This window comes from Leptodactylus fuscus, chromosome 3 (genome assembly GCF_031893055.1).
Source record: "Leptodactylus fuscus isolate aLepFus1 chromosome 3, aLepFus1.hap2, whole genome shotgun sequence".
Taxonomy (NCBI): domain Eukaryota; kingdom Metazoa; phylum Chordata; class Amphibia; order Anura; family Leptodactylidae; genus Leptodactylus; species Leptodactylus fuscus.
This window is the reverse complement of record NC_134267.1, coordinates 198,352,559-198,374,398: the sequence shown is the minus strand read 5'-3', so window position 1 is coordinate 198,374,398 and position 21,840 is coordinate 198,352,559. Positions and strand designations below refer to the sequence as shown.

General features: G+C 40.3%; 1 protein-coding gene across 1 annotated transcript; it reads right to left on the bottom strand.

Annotated features, from left to right (window-relative positions):
• Positions 1-688: 688 nt before the first annotated feature.
• LOC142196802 (serotransferrin-B-like) lies at positions 689-17,538 on the bottom strand. The gene is made up of 17 exons (XM_075266781.1): positions 17,448-17,538; positions 15,690-15,853; positions 14,374-14,482; positions 14,055-14,231; positions 13,151-13,289; positions 12,916-12,971; positions 12,287-12,450; positions 11,271-11,412; positions 10,979-11,127; positions 9,247-9,343; positions 7,905-7,946; positions 6,635-6,793; positions 4,831-4,981; positions 4,443-4,507; positions 2,966-3,150; positions 1,945-2,137; positions 689-782 (listed from the first exon to the last, which is right to left on the bottom strand). The coding sequence occupies exons 1-17, from the start codon at positions 17,488-17,490 to the stop codon at positions 748-750; spliced, it is 2,070 nt and encodes a 689-aa protein (XP_075122882.1). The 5' UTR covers positions 17,491-17,538; the 3' UTR covers positions 689-747.
• Between the last annotated feature and the right edge of the window lie 4,302 nt (positions 17,539-21,840).

Here is a 21,840-nt window from a genome sequence, read left to right as displayed (position 1 = left end):
TAGGAGTAGATTGAGCAGAAGGGAGAACTATAAGATATTCCTATATATTCCCTTTCCTTCTGTAGCCATTCTTGGCTTTGGTAAAAAAAACAAAAAAAACAAAGCAAAATCTGCAACAAAAAAAGCTGCGTTTTTGCAATGGGGACCTTAGCCTGGCAGGGTTTTTCAGCACTTACATACTGATGTCGTATCCTTAGGATGGATAATGAATATCTTATTAGTGGGGATCTTGGTCCCCCGCAGATCACCTGCTCAAATTGGCAACAGTGCAAGAGAGGATGTCGATTCTACTCTGTTTATCTGTCACAAGGCATGTTTGCAGCTCAGTCCCATTCAAGTGATTGTGGCTGAGATGCTGGAACCAAGCACAGTCACTGTGCAGTTTATGGAGCCATGCTTTGGTATTCAGTGAAGAGGCCGCAGCTCTCACCTGAATGTTGTGGTCTTTTCAAACAGCTGAACTGTAGGATTCCTGGGTATCGGGTCATCACTTACCTGACATTGATCAGATATTTGCAATTCCTGGCTAATCCATTTAATTTAATGTTGTAAGCCAGGTTTACTGTAGATGTTATGATATTCATTAATTAATAAGTGACAACAGTGGAGGTAAAACTATTCACATTTATAAAATTTATTGAAAAAAGGCATTTCGTAGACAAATGAATATTGGACCAGGACATGATGGAGGACATGAAGATGAAGCTCAGTGTCCTAGCGTCGATAATTCTTCACCACCAGACCTGCTTAACAGCTGTGGAACTTGCAGGCGGACAGCAGTTCTGTGGAAGGAAGGATATGATATATGAGTGACTACCTGGATTGGTCTTCAAACAGAGATCTCATGACTCCCAGGAGTTACTACAGCCATAGCTGACCAGCTTGAATAGCAGATTGCCATTATTGTATGGTTTGCATAGACTACAGTATGTCAGTGATCCTGGGCACCTCCAGCTACGGTACAGCACATCTGTCACTATATTATCTCATTTACTAAGACAAGCTGGCAAGTATGGATTACAGTCCATTACAGTTTTGTAGCTGTACCTTGTTACACTTAGGAAACACACATGGGTGTAACTACCAGCGTAGAAGACATAGCAGCTGTTATGGAGCCCAACAACAATGGTTATGGAAGATGGAATGAGATACGGAAAACTGAGTGCTCTTCCTTTACTGTACTGACAACATAATGCCTGCTTGTGACATCATTAGGATTACTTTCTTCATATGCTGTGGTGTCACAGTGTACACTGTGGTATTTTTGTTAGTGCATTAACCCTGTGCTATGATGTCATAGTGGACATTAACTCTGTACTGTGACATTACTGTGTGAATTATCCCTGTAGTGTGAAATCACTTTGAGCATTATCTCTGCAATGTGGCATCAGTGTGTGTATTATCTGTAGTGTGATATCACTGTGAGCATTATCTCTGTACTGTGACATCACTGTGGCCATTATCTCTGTAGTGTGATATCACTGTGTGCATTATCCCTGACATCAATATGTGCATCATCCCTCTACTGTGACATAACTATGTCCATTATCCTTGTACTTTGACTTCCCTGCGTGCGTCATTCCACTACTGTGACTTCCCTGTGTGCATTATTCTAGGTGGTGCCAGGTAGGAGCAGGTATACTTCATGGGCCGTGATCTTGAGCTCCGACACGGTCTGCCTCTACTTAGAACTGCATTGATTGCTTGGGAAGAGTGAGGGCTAGAGAAAATATTCTAACTAGAATCAAAGTAGCAACTATTGGATGATGAAAAGAGCTCATGATGGTGAAGGTGGTGAAAGGTCCTTTTTAAATCTATGTGTTTATTTAGCACATGTGGTTGATTTTTTTTTTCTTCTGGAAACCCACAGTGGTGTTCTGAATCTTCTCTGTTGTTGATCTGATTTGTACATAGAATACCATATTGGATATTGATGTTACATACCTGATGTCATTGAGCACTTGTTAAGGGTAGACACTGCCGAGTAGTAGGTCTTTCCTAGAAAATTTTCCATAGTAATTTTCTGATCAATCTCAAGCAGACACTGCGTGGAATCTTTGAAGAGAAGATCTTTGCCTTCGTTGGAGCCAAATAACTGAAATTTTTGTTTCTGGATTCCATTCCGACCAAATAGTGACTACAAATGTGGACATTTAAAAAAAAAAATATTTTAAGGAGTTACTATGATGAGCTATAATTGTGATATACTATCAATATCAGATTGGTAGTGGTCCCCTACACCCTCCATGATCAGCTGATTGGAGGGGCCAAGGCTCTCTGTCCTCTTACATGGTTAGCAGACACAGCCTCATGCCTTTTGAAGTGGCTGTGCCTTTCATTCAAATGAATGAAACTGAGCTGTACAGAGGTACAGTACAAGGCACTACCACTACAAAATGTTCAGAACTGTGTCTAGAAAACAAATATGAGGCTGCAGCTTTTCACAAGTGCCTTCAATTTTCTGATCAGTTGAGGTATCGGTACTCGGACTCCATCTAGTCTAGTTGTGTAATAATAGTTCAGTTTTTATTGAATGGTAGGAGTCAATGATGTAAGAACACTGGAAGACAACTTAAAGGGTTTTTTCATCAGCACTTTGCCTGCTGTTTCTTCTTCTCACTTCCTGTAGTCTTCAGCAAGCTGGTGGGATGGCTTTGACTGTTTGGTGGACAGGACACTATGAAGTATCAGTAGATAAAGGTATTTTCTTTACCATGAGAGATTATTTATTATGATTATTAGATATCTAATATAAATGCAGATCAAATATGTAAAATGTAAATTACATTACACAGGTTTAATGACAATGTGTAAACAATGATGAGGGATGTAACATAGAGGGTCAAACAAAGCTGCATTACTAAAGCTATGTATTTAGAAAAAAATTAAATTTACATAAATTAGCAATATAAATAGAATCCTTGAGATGGGGACACCAGTTTAAGAGAATATCTAAATCCCATACCTGCTGTTTACTGAGCATCTTTACCAAACTATTCCTCTTCTCTGGTCGGGTAACCACGGCATGGGCAGGCACCTCTGCCAGGTTGCAAGTTTTGTAGTCACTGACAGATACACGAGAACCATCAAGGCATAACAACTCAAAGTCATTTGACTTCAATTTCTTTGCCCATTCTGCAGGGTTTTTACCTAAACAAAATCCACCAATAAAGAATTAAGGAACTTTAACTTGGACCAGTAACCCTGAATTTACCTTAAGAGCATACATCAACATAAAATATCTGTAAATACAACATTTTTTTTTTTTTTACCTCTTTCAGGTTCATAAGTCCATTCAGCTGCTTCTTAAACTTGTTATCTCCTTTGGCCAATCCATTTTTGTTAAAAGGTCCAACAAAATTAAAGGGATTCTATCATTAAAATCACATTTTTTGTCGATCACACGTAGGAATAGTCTTAAGAAAGGCTATTCTTCTCCTACCTTTAGATGTCTTCTCCGCGCCACCGTTTGATATAAATCCCAGTTTTCGTCTGTATGCAAATGAGTTCTCTCGCAGCACTGGGGGTGGACCTCAGAGTTCAAACAGCACTGGGGGCGTCGCCAGTGCTGCGAGAGAAATCTCCAGCGCCACCTCCATCTTCTTCAGGAATGGCCTCTCTGCGCGTCTTCTTCCGGAGCTGGGTTCAAACTTCTAGTCCTCTGGCAGAGCCGACTGCGCATGCCACAGACCACAAGAAAATGGCCGGTTTCACAGCTATGAGAGAACTAATTTGCATACAGACGAAAACCGGGATTTCTACCAAACGGCGGCGCGGAGAAGACATCTAAAGGTAGGAGAAGAATAGCCTTTCTTAAGATTATTCCTACGTGTGATCAACAAAAAAATGTGATTTTAATGATAGAATCCCTTTAAGTAACGTGTAAATGTTGTAATCCCTGTATTTTTTTGTAAACTGTGGGGGGCAAAGGAACCTTTCACCACCTCTACTAACCCCAGTTCTTAGAACCTTAGCTCCACTGTTTCCAGCATAGTACTGACAAGTAAGCAGGAACAGGAAAGGGGGTGTGGGCTCCAATCAGAGGTGGATATTGTCAGAGCTCAGAGTCACACCCCTTTGCCTGCTCCTGTCTGACACCACCCACTTGACAATACAGAGCCTAAATAGCATGTGAGGCACCAGAAGTAACTGCGCTGCTTGCTCGGGAATGGTGATAGGTCCTCTTTAATGATTTCAGTTTCTGAGCGTGCCGGGTGACAACCACAATTACAGGAACCATGGAAAATCTGTCCTTCTTCAAAAGTATATTTAGGCAGATTTGCTGTTTCGGGCTATAAAGAAGCCAGTAGCCATATTAGTATTTATCAGCTTTGCTCAGGAAACCCCTAAATAACTCAAGAACGTAGATGTGTTATCTATTAGGGGAGGAATGCATATTGTATAAGTTTCTAGTATACTATAGAACTGTGTGCACTTCTTACCATCTGTATTCTCAAATACAGTTGTGTGCTTCACAAAAGCCACATCTCCTCTTTCAACAAGACACCTAAAGATAAAGAAAGTTTATTCTTAATCACCAATATATTAATGGAGGGCCCCTATCCACCATACATTAGTACTACAAGTTACACATGTACAGATTTTCAAGAAATCCACACATTTACCAGTTCTCATATTGTATAGAACTAATATGGCCACCATTTTTAAAATTGTACTAAAAATTGGCTGCCAATGGGTAGAAAGCTAGGGTAACAAGTGTCATTCGTTACAGTAAATATGACTTATTCTGGAAACAAAGTCTCCAATGCAGATGTGAACAGAGGTTAACATATATTTATTTTAATAAATCTGAAAGAGATATTAGATTACCTGAAGGCTCCAGAATACCCATAGTAGGCTTCTGCATCACTGGGAGAGCACTTTGAATCCGTCAGCGGTTTTTGTGGGTCACCGATACATAACTGACAGAACGTAGAATTGATGTCAGAACCAGGAGCACAACTTTTACTGAAATAGGAACCTGCCGAAAACACAGAGCACATTGAGTACTATCAGCGGCAGAGGTAAATTTCGGGCTGAGTCTCTGGGCTGGCTCCCTGGGGTGTAAGGGTGCTAATCTCTACTTTTTAATTGTATCCATGCCCTATATCCACCACCCTATGGTGAATGGCACAAATAGAATATTTAGGAAATACACTTGTATCCCACTTGTATCACTTGGCTGTACATTAAGTAGCACTTTATATACTCCTGCTCAAGTTGCTGTTTACACTTTAGATTTATTAGTTATTCACTTACTAGAATAGGAAGTACTGTTGCTATCTGACATTTAACAGAAGGTCCTTCTTTCTGATCTTTAAGGCCTGGTTCACTTCTGCATTTCGTATTCTGTTTGGGAAGTCCGCTTGGGGACCCCCCGAACAGAATACTGAATGTATTATAAAGCGGTGAGCTAAAAAAACCCCATCAAAATACACTATAATGGGATCCGTGCGGTTTCCACACAAATCATTCGGAGAGAAAAGTACTTTTCTCTCTGCATGATTTGTGCGGACACCGCACAGAAACACACAGACCCCATTAAATTCTACGGGGTCCATGCGGTTTCTTAGCTCACCGCTTTTTAATGTGTTTGGTATTTCGTTCAGGGAGTCCCCGAACGGAGTACGGAATGCAGGTGTGAACCGGGCCTAAGAGATAGAGCCCATGCACGAATCATTGAATATATATGTATAGAGTGCAAAACATGACGTGCTATCAGTAACCATATCTTCGGTAGGCAATCCTACAAATTTCACCAAGTGAAATAACCCAAAGTTTTAAAGATTAATAATTTATAACAAAACATTATTTAAAGATGAAATGGAGCTCAGAGTTATCAAACATATTAAAAGAAAGGAGGAAGGCGCAGCTAGCCAAAATATAAAGTCACACAAGAGTTGGGAAATAAAAAAACAGGCAAAAGCCATCAATAGAAGAAAATACAAAGTCTATAGACACAATGGCAAGAGTTACCAACCCAAAATGTTAGCTGCAACTTCCAACCTAAAACCCAATGTGAGTCCCCCCCCCCCCCATTTTTGAGACTTTGGTGTATCTGAGTGACATTTGTAGGATTGCTTATCAGTGTGACTTCACTATAGTGCTTGGGGTTTTTCTGGAAAGTATAGGTCTAATGAAATGTGTATTAGTGTTCCGTAGTTACTTATAGTGTATATGATTATTAGAAATAATGTACTGTAACAGAACGTGTTCTGAATGAGTTGAATGCAGCAGGAGCCATTGCGCAGTGGCACGACTTTAGTGACTGTGATATTGTGTCCATGGTCAATTGAATGGGACTGAGCTGCGACATCAGGCACAACTGGTAGTTGAATGTTGGGGTGCCAGGAGATGGATCCCCCAGTTGATATGATATTGACGACCTATCACAAAGATAGGACACTTATTCTGCAAAAAACCCATTTAAATTCTCATCACATCGGTGTTGTGCCTTAGAATAGGGTCTTTGAGATTTTGCTGTGGTGTCCACTGTTTTGATGGATCACATCACGCAGGTAGCTGGGCAGACTCTCATGTAAATCATAGCATTTGGATCAACCCTTATGTCATGGACAGTTCTTAGTCTCAATACTACTTCTTTCTATAGGTGTCCCATTGTTTCAAAACTCACCAATGTCACAATTATTGTTATTCTTATTTATAAGACCAACAGGAATATTCCATCCAGCAGTGCGTCCTACAGCCGTGTGGCATGACATCTTGCCTTTAAGGTTGTTCCACGAGATGTCTTTGCTACTTTTCTTCACAACAGCAACAGCATAGTATGTGCCTATGTGGAGATAACATATAAGAATATGATTTACACTGTCCACAATGGAGAATGAAAAATGTGTGCATCTTCATACTGGGCTTTTATATATCATATTAGAGAAAAATGCTTCTTTCTCCACTTATTGGTCTCTTTTCTGTCTCCACCTGCTAAGTGCATCTTCAGCAGCCAGCAGTTTATAGAAAGGGGAAGAGGAAAATACAGCTGTTCCATGGTAGGTAAAATTAAGTTTTTAAACCTTTTTTCAACAGTACTGAATAGAGATGAGCGAGTAGTATTCGATCGAATACCTCTCCTGCATAGATATTGGTGTAAAAAAGCGCCAGGGAAGGTGGGAGGGGCATCAAATTTTTACTGCGTTTACCGCGTGGTGGTCGACTGATTACAACAATAACTATGCAGGGGAGGTATTTGATCGAATACTACTCGCTCATCTCTAGACCCCGAACTTCATTGGTGTGAGAAATTTTACTTTGCTAAGGAACGGAGGGGGCTGATAAGTGGAGAAAGAAGGATTTCTCTCTAATAAATCATATTACAAAGTTTCTTATATTTACTTTTACTATTAATTTATGCCAACATTGAAACATCCAGGAGATGAGCCCCATTTACAACTATTATCCACCTACTGGATATCCCAAGTAAGTGAGCTGCACTTGCACAAGGATTATACAGCAGTCTAGGCTGGCTAAGTTACATGTGATGTGCGACCAAGCCTACAGCAGGATTGCTTCTTTTCTAGACTGTTGTGTTGTTGTTGCGTTTTGTTGTATGTAGTAATGTGACCACATTCATAACCATTACTTGTGATGTTACAGCTGGACATTGAGATGTTGCATAGGTAAAATCACCTCGTAGCCTAAATTAGGACAATACATTGTGTTTTTATTTTTTGTAGATTGTGAGCCCCACATAGAGCTCACAATGCACATTTTTTTCCCTATCAGTACATCTTTGGAATATGGGATGGAAATCCATGCGAACACAGGGAGAACATACAAACTCCTTGCAGGTGTTTTTTTTTTTTTGCCCTTGGTGGGATTTGAACACCAGGGCTCCAGCGCTGCAAGGCTGCAGTGCTAACCACTGAGCCACCATTTGGCCCCCTTACCTTGTGTTTTTGATCCACTTGTACTGCATGGCTTCAAATCATCTGTAAAATAGAGGAAGATATTTTATTATGATCTGTTTATTTATTTAGGTTTCTTATAGAGCGCCATCATATTCTGCACCTTGTTACAGAGATATTGTCATCACCGTCCCTAGTAGGGCTCATAATAAATTCCCTATCAGTACATGCGGGTACTGCTCGTCTTAGACCATTAAATATAAGATTGTGGTTGGGACCACTGTGTGTGATTATGTCATGGGACAACATGCATTATATAGCGCTATTAACCACTATATGCACGGTCTGTTTAGTTATTGTATGGTATTTACTGGTCATTGTACACATTATTTATCTTATGTACATTGTGCGGTACATTTCTTTGGACAGTATACTATTTATATGGCCTGGTGTGATTGATACTACAGGTATGACTGTAATAGCTATGTACGATGGCTCGCACTATTACTGGAGGTATGTGCTATGACTGATCCCATACTATGTATAGCCACTAAGGCTTGTTCTATAACAGTTTGCTATGCACAATGACTATTTTATGTGTTAAGGGGATATTGTCACTCCATAGGGAGAGACCACCATTAAGGTGTGTGGAGTCTTATTAAGCCATGAGCGCTCCACTGTACAAAGGAACATGGGAAGGATATGCAAATCTGACTTCCATGATGTAATTAGGATGTCAGTGCCTCAAGTATGCACACCAATAGAGGGCGCTCACTGAGAAAGTGCAAGTCTATCTTCCATGATGTAATTAGAAAGACAGAGGCTCAGTCAAACAAACCTCTAGAGGGCGCTCCCTTTAACATCATGCCGACACCTTAATGGTGGTTCTCTCCTTATGGAGTGACGATATCCCCTCAACCCTGTCTAAGCCTCTCACCTCTGCCAGATCAGTCGTCTCTGCGCCAAGCTGATGAGATGCAAATACATCGAAACAGCTGTCCTTGGCTGAGAAGACTGTATCTGGTATAATCCCAACATCATTGCAAACAAAGGCCTCTGAGAAGGTCGGCATGATGTTAAAGGGAGCGCCCTCTATAGGTTTGTTTGACTGAGACTCTGTCTTCCTAATTACATCATGGAAGATAGACTTGCACATTCTCAGTCAGCGCCCTCTATTGGTGTACATACTTGAGGCACTGACATCCTAATTACATCATGGAAGTTAGATTTGCATATTCTTCCCATATTTTATGTGTATTAGTGTAAAGTGTAAAGTCCAAGAAAGTTTAAATCCCCTTATATTGAGATTCTGAATCCACCCCTGACTTATGTGGATTGCGACTCTCATGTGGCATGTTGCCTTCTACAAAGTGAATGTCCTTACCTTGGTTGTAGTACTCTCCCATTACAGGAACAAGACCGCATTGCCCTGCTGTGTACAAGTAGCCTCCGTCCAGTGTTACTGCATCAGCATCACCTTTCTACAAAGGAATGGGATCAACAGTCGGAGGAGGCTTATTTTAGTTATTTTCTTTTTAACGTAAAACAAGAGCAATTCTGCTTATAATTGATAAAGGTTTTTCAATGAGAAGGATTTATCACCTATCCACTTCATATGGAAAACTTGCTAGATTGGAAGGGGTCCACCTTCTGGGACCTGAACTGAATGGACCACCATGGTACACTGTTCCCCATAATTGACAGACCAAAGCTAGCATTGTACTTAGTTGGGACTCATATATTGATGACCTATTCTTAGGATAGGTCATCAATATGTGACTGGTGGGGTTCTGACACCCAGGACCACTGACAACAATGGTCACATGATCAAAAGTGGATTTAGCTTGGTGGCAATACCAAGTACAGCTTGGCAACATGCACAGTACTCAATGAAGTGGTGACAGCGCTCACCTGAAGGTTGTAACCTCTTCAACCAGCTGATTTGGACCCCCACCCTCTATATATTAATGACTAATTGATAGGCCATCAATATATAAGTCCAAGAAAACACCTTTCAAAGGTCTATAGCAGGGGTAGGGAATGTACGGCTCTCCAGCTGTTGCAAAACTACAACTCCCAGCATGCATACTTGCTCTGCTGTTCTTGGAACTCCCATGGAAGTGAATGGAGCATGTTGGGAGTTGTAGTTTCACAGCAGCTGGAGAGCCAAAGGTTCCCTACCCCTGGTCTATAGAAACAGCTGACAACAGTGTCAGTGCAGCACACTATGAATAGGGCAGCAGGAGAAATGCTCAAGCAATGCTACATCCATTCTTCTCTTAGCCATGATCTTTCGGCTGAAGGGGAATTGTGTCCCCCATTCTGCCTTCAGTCCAACCCCTTCAAGTACTTTGTATACTGCCATTATTATTACTACAGGAAACTGATGTGCATTGTTTTGCCTGTTCACTGATTTAAGAAGAAACAACAATCACAATTTTTATTGAAGTTTGGAAAAACTTTGTGAAAACCAATGATATCTTCAATGAACATGGCATGCATTATGCCGTGATGGTGTCTATAATCTTTTACACTAATGCATTTCTAATTTTATATCCTTACATTAAAAAATGAATGATATGATGGCGTTGGGTTAATTGTGATTCCTTAAAGGGGCTCTATCATTGGCAAAAGTCAATTTTAGCCAAGCACATACTTGCATAGCCTTTAGAAAGGCTATTTCACACCTACCTTTTGTATGTAAATTGCCTCAGTAGTTTTTGAATAAGTCAGTTTTTATGCATATGCTAATTAGCCTCCACCATGCACCCTGGAAGTCTCATCGTGCAGCCTCTGCTATTCTGTGTGTGTGTGAGAGCAGAGAGGCTGCTGTGCTGATGACTCCTCTCCCTGCTCTCATACACATAGAGAATAGCAGAGGGTGCATATAGACACTTCCGGTGCACAGAGGAGGCTAATTAGCGTATGAATAAAAACGGACTAATTCAAAAACTACTGAGGCGATTTACATACAAAAGGTATGTGTGGAATATCCTTTCTAAAGGCTATGCAAGTATGTGCTTAGCTAAAAATGACTTTTCTCAATGATAGAGTCCCTTTAAATATAATATACTCAGCTTTTACTAGAGTTTTAATAGTTTTCACGTGCCCCTTACCAAGACTTGTAGAATACACTCTTCTGCAGAAGATGCCTGAGTGCACTCAATGGCCCCACTGCTTGCAGGTGTCCAGTCATCACACTTGACCTTCTCCTGTTTGCTCTGGGTGCACCAACGTACAGTCTCCTTGGAAGGAGGATTTGACACTGAAAATGTAGTGAATGAAGAAAAATTGATATGTCCAAATGTGACTCAATAATCTTCCATTATATAGATTCAATGTGTTAAGGCATTTAGTGCCGAGGACAAACACTCATCCCCATTATAAACTATTCTCTGTGTCTCTTACCATGCATTGCCTGGAGAGAGTTGAAGTGACTTGCTCCTAGGTACAAGAAGGCATCCATTGAAGATGGTAGAGACAACAGAGTGGCTGCTGAGTTCCTCAGAAGTACATTCTTCCCATACCTGGATATTTTGCATTCTTTTTTCTATATTTTATAAAACATTAAAATTAAGTAAAATAAAAGTATATTTCATCAGGTGAAATTTTCAAGTCATGGTTTCTGATATATATATATATATATATATATATATATATATAAAATATTTTTTGAGCTAAAAATATTGATGACCAATCCTAAAGATCAGTGATGGTCCAACACTCAGACCTCCCATGGATGAACTGTTTCAGGAGCTTATACATAGCGGATGGAGACGGAAGCAGACAGCTCTGTTCTCTGTGTAGTTGCCAAACCAGGTACTGCAAATCAGATCCTTCTTGAGTAGCTCAGTTACTTGGTTCAACCACTACACAGAATAGAGCGGTCTGTTTCCTACTTTGTTCTCTGTGTACCTACTAAAAACAGGTGTCAGACCCCAACAGATCTGATAATGATTATTGATCCTTAGAGTAGATCATCAATATTTTTAGCCCAAAAAATCCTGGCAGGAGATAAAATATTGAGTATTCCTGAGGAATACTTTGCTCGAACGTTAAGTGCCCACTCAGCTACTTATTCTCAAGGTGCTTGTTCCCTTCCTTATTCAGCACATGCATGGCATCTGTATGCTGGCTACGATTTTCATGAACCCACAGACTTTAATGGAGTTCCTGCTATCAATAAAATCAATGGGTGCGAATGCGGTCTGTGATTTATAAGGACATCACACTTCCGTAAAATTTGGTATGTATACGCTGTATAATAAAAGCAGAACTCTGTTGCAGATATTTTTGTCTCCCTTTAATCTGAATAGGACTTTCAGAACTCTATGTATATGCTGCAGAAACAACCCCATTCAGATGCATGGAACGGAATTTGTTTCTCTCCCATTATTACCTTAAGATCTGTTTCACCTTTTTACCTGAACATTTTGGAAAAAGGTCACAATATCCTCAGTCTTGTCTCCAGCACTCCTGGTCACCACAGCACTAACTGGAATTTGTGCTAAATTACACTGTTGGTATTGGTCTATTGGTCTTCTCGTATTGTCAGGACAGAGTAGTTGAAAGTTTTTACGAAGTTCAGCTGAAAGACATCGGTTTACAGGGCATAATTTCCAAATATATGTTATTCAAGTTAATATATTAAAGGGGTATTCCCATCTCAAATATCATACATGTACTGGTAGCTTATGTAAATTCAAGAGTTTTCCTAAATACATTGCTTTAGCAATACTACTTTGTTTGCCTGCTTAGTGAAATTATTCCTCCTGTTGTTTACACATTGTTGTCAAGGCCTGTTCTATCTCCTTATCTAAGTTTTTAGCATGGATGACATGATTCACTGCCCTCTGGAGGGGAGGGGGGCTGAGTTCTCTGTTTTACTTTCACAGCTGTTTATCTTTTCTGCAATCTTGATAATCAGGTCAGCTAATTGCAGTTTGATAGCATTAAATTTACTGCAAAAAATCGAGAGCACTAGAAAGGCAGGTTTCATCCTATCAAAGAGAGCTAAAACAAGTTTGTAAAAACATATATATATCTTGGTTACCTGGTACAGCCGTGTGTGACACGAAAGCTACATCACCCTTGTTATCTCTCAGACATCTGTGCAAGAGTACAAAGTAAAAATGACTAATTCTCTGAATTCAAATATATATATACATTATACACATTATATAGCCATATAATATATACCGTAGTTCATGTGTAGCAATATAAATATCAGGTACAGTATAAATCTCTGAGCAGATGCTTTCTGCCACCTGGGGCAGTGTGGTACGTACTTGAATGCTCCATCAGAGCTGAAGTATGGTTCATCGTTGCTGAGCTTGCACTTTTTACTTCCCCGTCCTGCACATTGCTTACACAGGTTTGGTTCAGTGGCTCCTGGGACGCAACTTGCTGAAAAGTACTTTGAGACCGCTAAATAAAATATGAGGAATTTCATAAAAACAAAAAATTATTCTGTGTTCTTGATTTGAAAGTTAAGAAATATTGAAAAAGAAAAATCTTCACCCAGTAGTTTCTTTTCTTTTCTTTGAATTAAGATAGACCATCAATTTTAGAGGGATGGGAGTCGACTTTCTACACCCCAGCCAACAAGAGTGTCATTTCCCCACTGATCTAAAATTGACAGCCTATCTTATTTGTCACCAACAAAAAATGCTATCAAGGCTAATGCCTCATGTAGTGGGCTGCAGTAAAAAAGGGCTGCAGAGCAAAATGCGGGGGAAACTAATTCTGGTTTTTCACAGAAGGTCCATCGAAATTTCCTCTGCGGACTTTCTGCTTCAATTATACCTATGTAAGGGAATTGCTAGTTGTGCAATTCCCTAGTGCTGCTGCTGGAACAATGGAAGAAGGGGAAGACTGAGACAATGAGTCCTAATCTCGACCCAGCCCCTGTCCCTACCTAATTGTCACAACTGTCCTAATAACAGGGGCAACTGGGCGGCAATCCCTACTCAAAATAAGTGCAAACACAGAACAAGACAAGGCAAACAACACAGAAGAAGAGTCAGCAAGCCAAGAGTCAAAACCAGAGAGACAAAGCAGTACAAGATTGTAATCTAAAAGAGTAGTCACAAGGGAATCCAAAGGTCAGAGGTCAGTAATACAATATTAAGAGCAAGTAGAAACCTAGCGAGGACTTTACTAGCTTGTTCTATTTGGAAATTCCATATTTACCTCTTTCTGTTTCACCTATAGTCCAGTTCAATAGCTTCTTCTCATGAAGCATTCTTAGTGGTGTGTACCATCCAGCCATGTGTCCTATACCGGTGTGACAAGATCTCTTGTTCTTCAGCTCACTGAACTTGAAAGTGCTTGACCTTCTCACTACAGCCACTGCATAGTTGCACGTTTCTGCAAAAAGTCCAAAGTTCTTAGTTAAATCCGGTATTATTACCAGATACAACCCATAGACAAGTATGGTGCTATTTTTAGTGAAAAGGAGACTCTTTTTTGTCTCATGTATTACAATCATTGTAATGGAGTTTCTGTATACCTTTTTGAGGGCCATAGCTTTCTGCCAGGATTGGTTTCAGGTTGTAAGGGTGCAAGGAAGCTTTATAGACATTTCCACTATCGACAGTAATGGCGTCAGCATCTCCATTCTGCAAGATACCAAGCAGGAGAGGTAAAGCCCCTAAAGCCCTTTTCAGCTGACTTGTGTAAGAATAAAATGCAACCTCTCTACTTATCGGCGAGCTGATTCTTGTGACATATCTAGCTACAGATACAATGAACAGGCTATCTGGCTTTCTTCTTGTCTCTGTGTTTAGCAACTGCAGTATAGGACAGACACATGACTTTGTGGGTGGGTGGTCATGCATTAAACACATATGTGGATTTAATGGGATGAGTTAGGGTCATTTGGCACTCTGCCCCCTCCCCTGTCCCAAAAGGTCGTTACAGTTGCACTAGCTGCTTTTATTGAAGGTGTTCCATTGTTTTTTATACATAAAAAAATATAAAAATTTCTTCTAAATGATTAAAGAAAAAAAAGAAAAAAAAGCAATAACATACACCTTCGACCAAAAAAGTAATAACATACACCTTCGAACAAAAAAGCAATAACATACACCTTCGAACAAAAAAGCAATAACATACACCTTCGAACAAAAAAGCAATAACATACACCTTCGAACAAAAAAAGCAATAACATACACTTCCGCCCCCCAAAATTAATTAGAGATGAGCGAGTAGTGTTCGATTGAGTAGGTGTTCGATCGAATACTACGGTATTCGAAATACTCGTACTCGATCGAACACTACTAGCTGTTCGAAGTTTAATGTCCGATGCAGAACCAGCGTTGATTGGCAGAATGCTATACATTCTGCCAATCAACACTGGTTCTTCTCTTACCTTTCTGAAGTCTTCTCCGCGCTGCGTCCCCGCGTCTTCTTCCGGGTGGAATTCACTCTGCCTAGGCATTCGGCCTAGGCAGAGCCGACTGCGCATGCGCATGCATGCACGCGCATACATGCGCATGCGCAGTCGGCTCTGCTCAGGTGTCAGGCCTGGGCAGAGCCGCATGCGCATGCGCAGGTGAATTCCACCCGGAAGAGGACGCGGGGACCCTGGTAAGTATAATTTTATCGAATGTCGCCTAGCCCTGAAACGAGCATTTCCCCCATAGACTATAATGGGGTTCGAAATCCGTTTGAACAGCCGAACAGTGTGCGGCTGTTCGATTCAGATTTCGAACCTCGGACACTTTAGTGTTCGCTCATCTCTAAAATTAATAAGATTAGTGTAATTCCATATTTAAGCTCCTAGAGGACACATATTATTGTATTCTATTGATAAAAAAAACTTACATTAATTGCAATGAAACATTCTTCGAGGCTGGATCTCTTCACACAGATTAGGGGAATGTCTGAGCTCTTACAAGATCTGGCCAAATCCTTGCACTTTTTGTTGTCACTTTCTGATGTCAGACACCAGCGAATATTTCTTGTTTTAGGCACGGCTAGGCAAAAGACTGAGAAACAGGAAAATAACATTCATTTCTTCCTAATTCTTTTTTTTTTTAAGGCCTATAACTGTGCCATCTCTCACACCAAGTGAACGAAAAAAGGGGCAGTGCCACTGAAAAAAAACATGCCCAGGATGCTTTTCTGTCATGGATACCCATCCCAAAGGAACAGTACTTTATGTATCCAATAAATATTTGGCTCTATAGCAAAATACAACGAGATAATCTTCTTGTACTCATTGTGGCCACCAATGCACCATCTTAGTGCAGGAGAACATAATGGGGCAGATTTACTAATTAAAATGCTCTAGAATTCTTCCTCAAGCTGGTACTTACTAGAAAGAGGTGTGGCTTATAGAAAGGGGCGTGGATTGTGAAAAAGAGGCATAGCTTAAATTGTGCCACAATGCGTCAACATTTTTGTACAAAAAATTTGTCTCCATCCAAGAAGGGGCTTAAAATGAAACAAAACCAAGCTGATGTATCATACAGCATTAACTGCATCCGGTCTAGTTTTAAGTTGTCTGGATTTAAAGTGAATCTTTCAGATCTTTCCTGCCCTCTCTAAGGTAATAAGATAGACTGAGAGAGGCTTACCCTCCCACCATTCCACCCATTACAATAGAAGGGAGGCATGGTCCTGGGGACAGTTTTATCTGCTCCTTAATTCATAATTTTACTGTTCCTGTGTTGAAGGAAAGACATAGAAAGCATCGAGACTCAATGTTCAAGCTTGGTCAGCTAGCACCATCTTAATAACACTATGATATCTCTATAATGCAGCAATGTGTCCTTAAAGGGGTTGGTCACTTTCAGATCAATATTGACAGACAAATCTAATTGTTTGTACAATAAACAGTTGTACAATTTTCCAATATACTTTCTCTATCAATTACAGTTATCTAGATCTCTGCTTGCTCAGATCTCTTCATTCTTTCTGCTTACGTCCAGTGGATATAAATTAGTCCATGGTCATGTGATGAGCACACAGGTGCACAGCTCGTTATAATCACAGCACAGTAATTAGACATCTGCCTGGTAACAAGCTGTACACCTGTGTGTCCGTCACATGACCATGGACTGTAAATCACATGACCACGGACTGATTTTTTTCCTCTGTTAATAAGCAGAATGAGTGACAACAAGCAGAGATCTAGAAAACCATGAGGAATAAATGCAGAAAGTATAAAAAAAAAATTCCAACTTTATTATACAAACACCAGCATTTATTTGTTGAAACTGGACATCCCCTTTAAGTGATATGCACTTGGCATCTACAAGTTATTTGATGTTCTTTAAAAAATACTTGCTCAGCAGTTCTTTGGCTACAATTACATAACCAGTTACAGGATTTCTATGTTCAGATCTGAGATATGAATCCCTTTTATTGAGTTGCCAGCCAAAATTCATAGGTTTACTGTTTATACTTGTTAAAATTATTTTAGAGCCATTTAGATTTAGGTTTTAAGCAGGTACCCTCATGAGACCCATATGCTTATTTCAGTACAACCTCGACATTCCCATTATTAGTTTGCCCTCAGATTTCTAAACATGATAACTCTTATCTTTATCAAATTATTTTTGCCTGATATTTGCTTACCTAGCATACTGAGGCAGAGAACCGCAGAGAGGTAAGACGCCATCTTCCACTGTCTCTAGGGGCTAGAATGAGAGTGTTCTTCACTTACCATGCCGCTTATATGGACACACAAGCCACTGTCTGCAGATGTTATTTCATGGCATAATATTTCTCAATATTACACTCCACCTCTGCTTCCTCTCAGGTGGCGTTGAATGGCCTCATTCATTTTTGCCAGTAATATGAATTACTGGCACAAAATCTAATGGACCGTCTGAATCATGGAGAAGTAACCCTTTCATCTACAAGGAAACTGAAGATTTAGAATTCAGGAGACATCTCAGTTTAGGGTATACTTACAGTATGGGATGTCATCTCATATGTCTATCTCTATGTTATCAGTGATGTACTACTGTATGTACAACATCCTATTAATATTATAAATGTGAAAGTTTGTGAGTTTGGATGTTTGTGGGTTTGTGTGTTCGGATGTTTGTTAGTCAATCACGCAAAACCCGCTCGACCGATTTGGCTGAAATTTTCCACAAACATAGTCACTACACTGGATTGCGCAATAGGCTACTTTTCGTCACAATAGCGCACATACGTTTGTGCCAGGACCCCCACAAAACCCAAACTCACACCACCATCTCTGCAATCTCACACACTTTGGACCATAGCAAGCCACAAAATTCATATTACCCTCTACAGCCTCGCCCCTAACCCCACACAATCACATATACATATACTTTACCACTTTGCCCCTCACCTTAACGATACTCCAGGAGGCTCTCTTTAACGCTCCGGAGCAGCCATGTTTGCCGACCCCCACCGCTCTGACAATCCGCGACACCGCCCACCCATGTCAATACCCCTAGGAGGTCTAATAAATGCACAAAAAAAGGTTTAAAAAAAAAAGTAAAAAAATATAAAAACAAATAAAAAGGATTAAAAATTCAAATCACCTCCCTTTCCCTAGAACACATATAAAAGTAGTTAAAAACTGTGAAACACATACATGTTAGGTATCCCCGCGTCCAAAATCGCCCGCTCTACAAAGCTATACAAATATTTTTCCTGTTCGGTAAACGCCGTAGCGGGAAAAATGGTCAAAAGTGCCAAACCGCCGTTTTTTCACTGTTTTGATTCTGATAAAAATTTGAATAAAAAGTGATCAAAGCTATAACATTTCCCAAAAATGGTAGAACTAAAAAGTACACCCGACCCCGCAAAAAAAGACGCCCTATACATACCCGTACACGGACGTATAAAAAAGTTACGCCTGTCGGAATATGACGTCTTTTCAAAAAAAAAATTTTTAACACAGTTTCGGATTTTTTTAAGGGGTCAAAATGTAAATAAAACCATATAAATTTGGTATCCCCGGAATCGTAACGAAACACAGAATATAGGGGACATGTCATTTTGGTTGCACAGTGAACGCCGTAAAACCAAAGCCCGTAAGAAAGTCGCAGAAATGCATTTTTTCTTCAAATCCACCCCATTCTGAATTTTTTCCCTGCTTCCCAGTACATTATATAGAATAAATAATGGCGCCATCATGAAGAAGAATTTGACCCAGGAAAAATTAAGACCTCATATGGCTCTGGGAGCGGAGAAATAAAAAAGTTATGGGGTTTAGAAGGAGGGGAGTCAAAAACGAAAAACGAAAATCAAAAAATCCCATCGACGGGAAAGGGTTAACTTCAAATACTTCTGTCCCAAAGTCACTATGTAAAGTTTCTCACAACACCGTATATATAGCAGCTCAAATACAAATTAACTTCAACACAAAAGTCTCACGTATTCTCTGAATTACAGCAACAACAAGATACAAAGTTACATTTCATATCCCATACCTTATACACAGTACGAAAACCTTACCCACGCCTGTATATACCCACTTCTACAATCACCGCAGACGAAGTCGCGGGTACCAGCTAGTGATTACATAGTCCTTAAAAGGAATGTATAGCTAATTTTTAGCTATTTATTAAAACCAAATGGTGAAATACATCAATTTTTTCATAAGTGTTAAATGTTTTATTGTAGATCAAAATAATATAAAATATACTGGTTTTATTGAATCCCCCATTAACTTTTTAATAAGGCTACTTTCACACTATGTTGTTTTAGTTCATTGTTCTGATCTGCCATAGGCAGAGTCTTTTGGACCCTAAAGCAATATCAGTAATGGGGCTCTTATATACCCTGTGCTATTTAGTATAATTGTATATTTTATGTGGCAGACAGTGGCGTAACTACCACGGTCACCACCTTAGGGGGCCCGGGCCCCCTCACTAATATGCCAAAAATAAAAAATAAACTTTACTTTTTGAGGCCCGAGGCCTCCTAAGGTGTCGGGTCCTGGGCAGGGTAAGACCTCAGCAGCGTGTGTCCTGACAATGAGGGGGTGGAGTTTCACACATGAAGAAGATAGCTGTGCCGGGGGATGGAGTGAGCAGTGAGCAGCATCGTTGAGACCTTCTGGAGCATGGAGACTGGTGAGCTGTAAGTGTATGACACGCTCCATGCAGGAAGGGCAGGCTGTACAGCACACAGTACAGTTCTGGCAGCTTCCTGCTGCACTTTCTCCTTTCCTATAATTATAATAAGTTTGCTGCCTGGGCAAGAAGGGGTTACATGTGCCACATTCAGTGACTGTGAAGACTATTTTAAGTGAGAACTGAGAGAATACTCTTCACTGACACTGAATGTGGCTCTTGTAACCCCTTCTTCCCCAGGCAGAAAACTTATTACAGTATTATGTATTACAGTACATAATACTGTGTGCAGGGGCCACTATATGTCATAATACTATGTGCAGGGGCCAGTATGGGGCATAATAGTAAGTGCAGGAATGCGGGGGGAGGTATGCGGTCAGTCGGGGGTCTTCAGGGGAGGGCCATGTCAGAAGTTTGCCACGGGGCTCCGCTATTCCTAGTTACGCCACTGGTTGCAGAGAGACGATTGGGGCTCCTTTGGCATCCAGGGCTGGTAGTAACTGTGATCACTGTATCCCTTACAGCTATGGCCCTGGTTACAGGACTGACAAACCAATAGAATGAACAATGGAGAAGGAGCGCCCTCTGTTTGTTTCCGCCATCATTCACTGTTATGGTAAGAGACAGAAACTTTTGTCTTGTTTATTTTTTTCAGTGGAGTCTGGCATAGAGATGGGCAAATAGGTTCATACTGAGCCAAGCATGACCCAAATATTCCAAATTGTTAAATTTATTTTTATGAAACCGAGCAAATCGAGTTTTGTCTCTTCAGAACCCAAAGTATAATAGGTAGAAGTTCAGGGGAAGTGAAAAAAAAATGTCCTACTCCCATCCTTCCTTACCACTTTTGGGCCTCCTCATGGCATCCGGCCATGTATAAATCTGTCATAAGGTCCTTCTTAAATCTGTCTCACTTTCCAATGTGCCAAAGTCCTAGCTAATTTTTCGCAAAAAAAAAATATCTATCTCCATCGTGCCAAAAAATCTGCCTCCATTTCCCTGTGCCAAAATTCTGTCTTAGTTGAGTCTTTAATTATGAGTACAACATTTTAAACTTGGTATACTTTGCCCAAGAAAATCTGCGTCATATTCGTACTTTTCTGTCTCACAAATATTTCGTAATGTTCGACACTTACATGCGCTCAGTCTGTTGTATCTTTCTGTTCTTTCTATTGCATGCTGTTGTAAATGTTGTGCACCATAAATTTTAGCATGAATGTAGACAAAAATATTGGACGTCTATTGACATTCCTGTGTTTGGCATATTGCTAAGAAGAAGAGGGCAACTCTATGACGGTAATTCACCGAGACTGTTTTCTGAAGACACTGATAAATCACATTTTTTTTAAATAAAACTTCACTTTTATTAATGTCATACTAAAATAATAATAAAAAGTGAGGTGCGTCACACTTCACATTAGGAAGGCTGCCGTATCAGCTCTTTCTAAATAAAGACCAAAACAGGTCCTTTGATGTTTTTTTGGTGGGGAGGGGAAAAGGGGTACACTGCCCTCAAAGCCTAGATGTCTCTGATCCCTGTTGGTGTGGCAGTAGGCTAGTATCCACAGGGTAAGTGATTTTGTGTCACTCCGATGCATTATTATACAGGCAAGCACATCTAACAATTTGCTAGGCACATCTGAAGGAGTTTTGACATGTCCTGAATGGTTAAGGGAGTTCAGGGATATTTTATTTTAAGATATATGACATCTAGGCTTAGAGAGTAGTGTACCCCTTTTCCCTTTTGCCCTCCCCACCAAAAAACATTAAAGGACCTGTCTCAGCAATGATACGTCCCCCCAGTACTAGTCTATGTACGAGTACTGTCAGGAGAGCGAAGGGGCATTCCTCACTGCTCAGCATCATGGCTGGGTGGTAAAGAGCGCCCCCTCACAGTATAGCGCTACGGA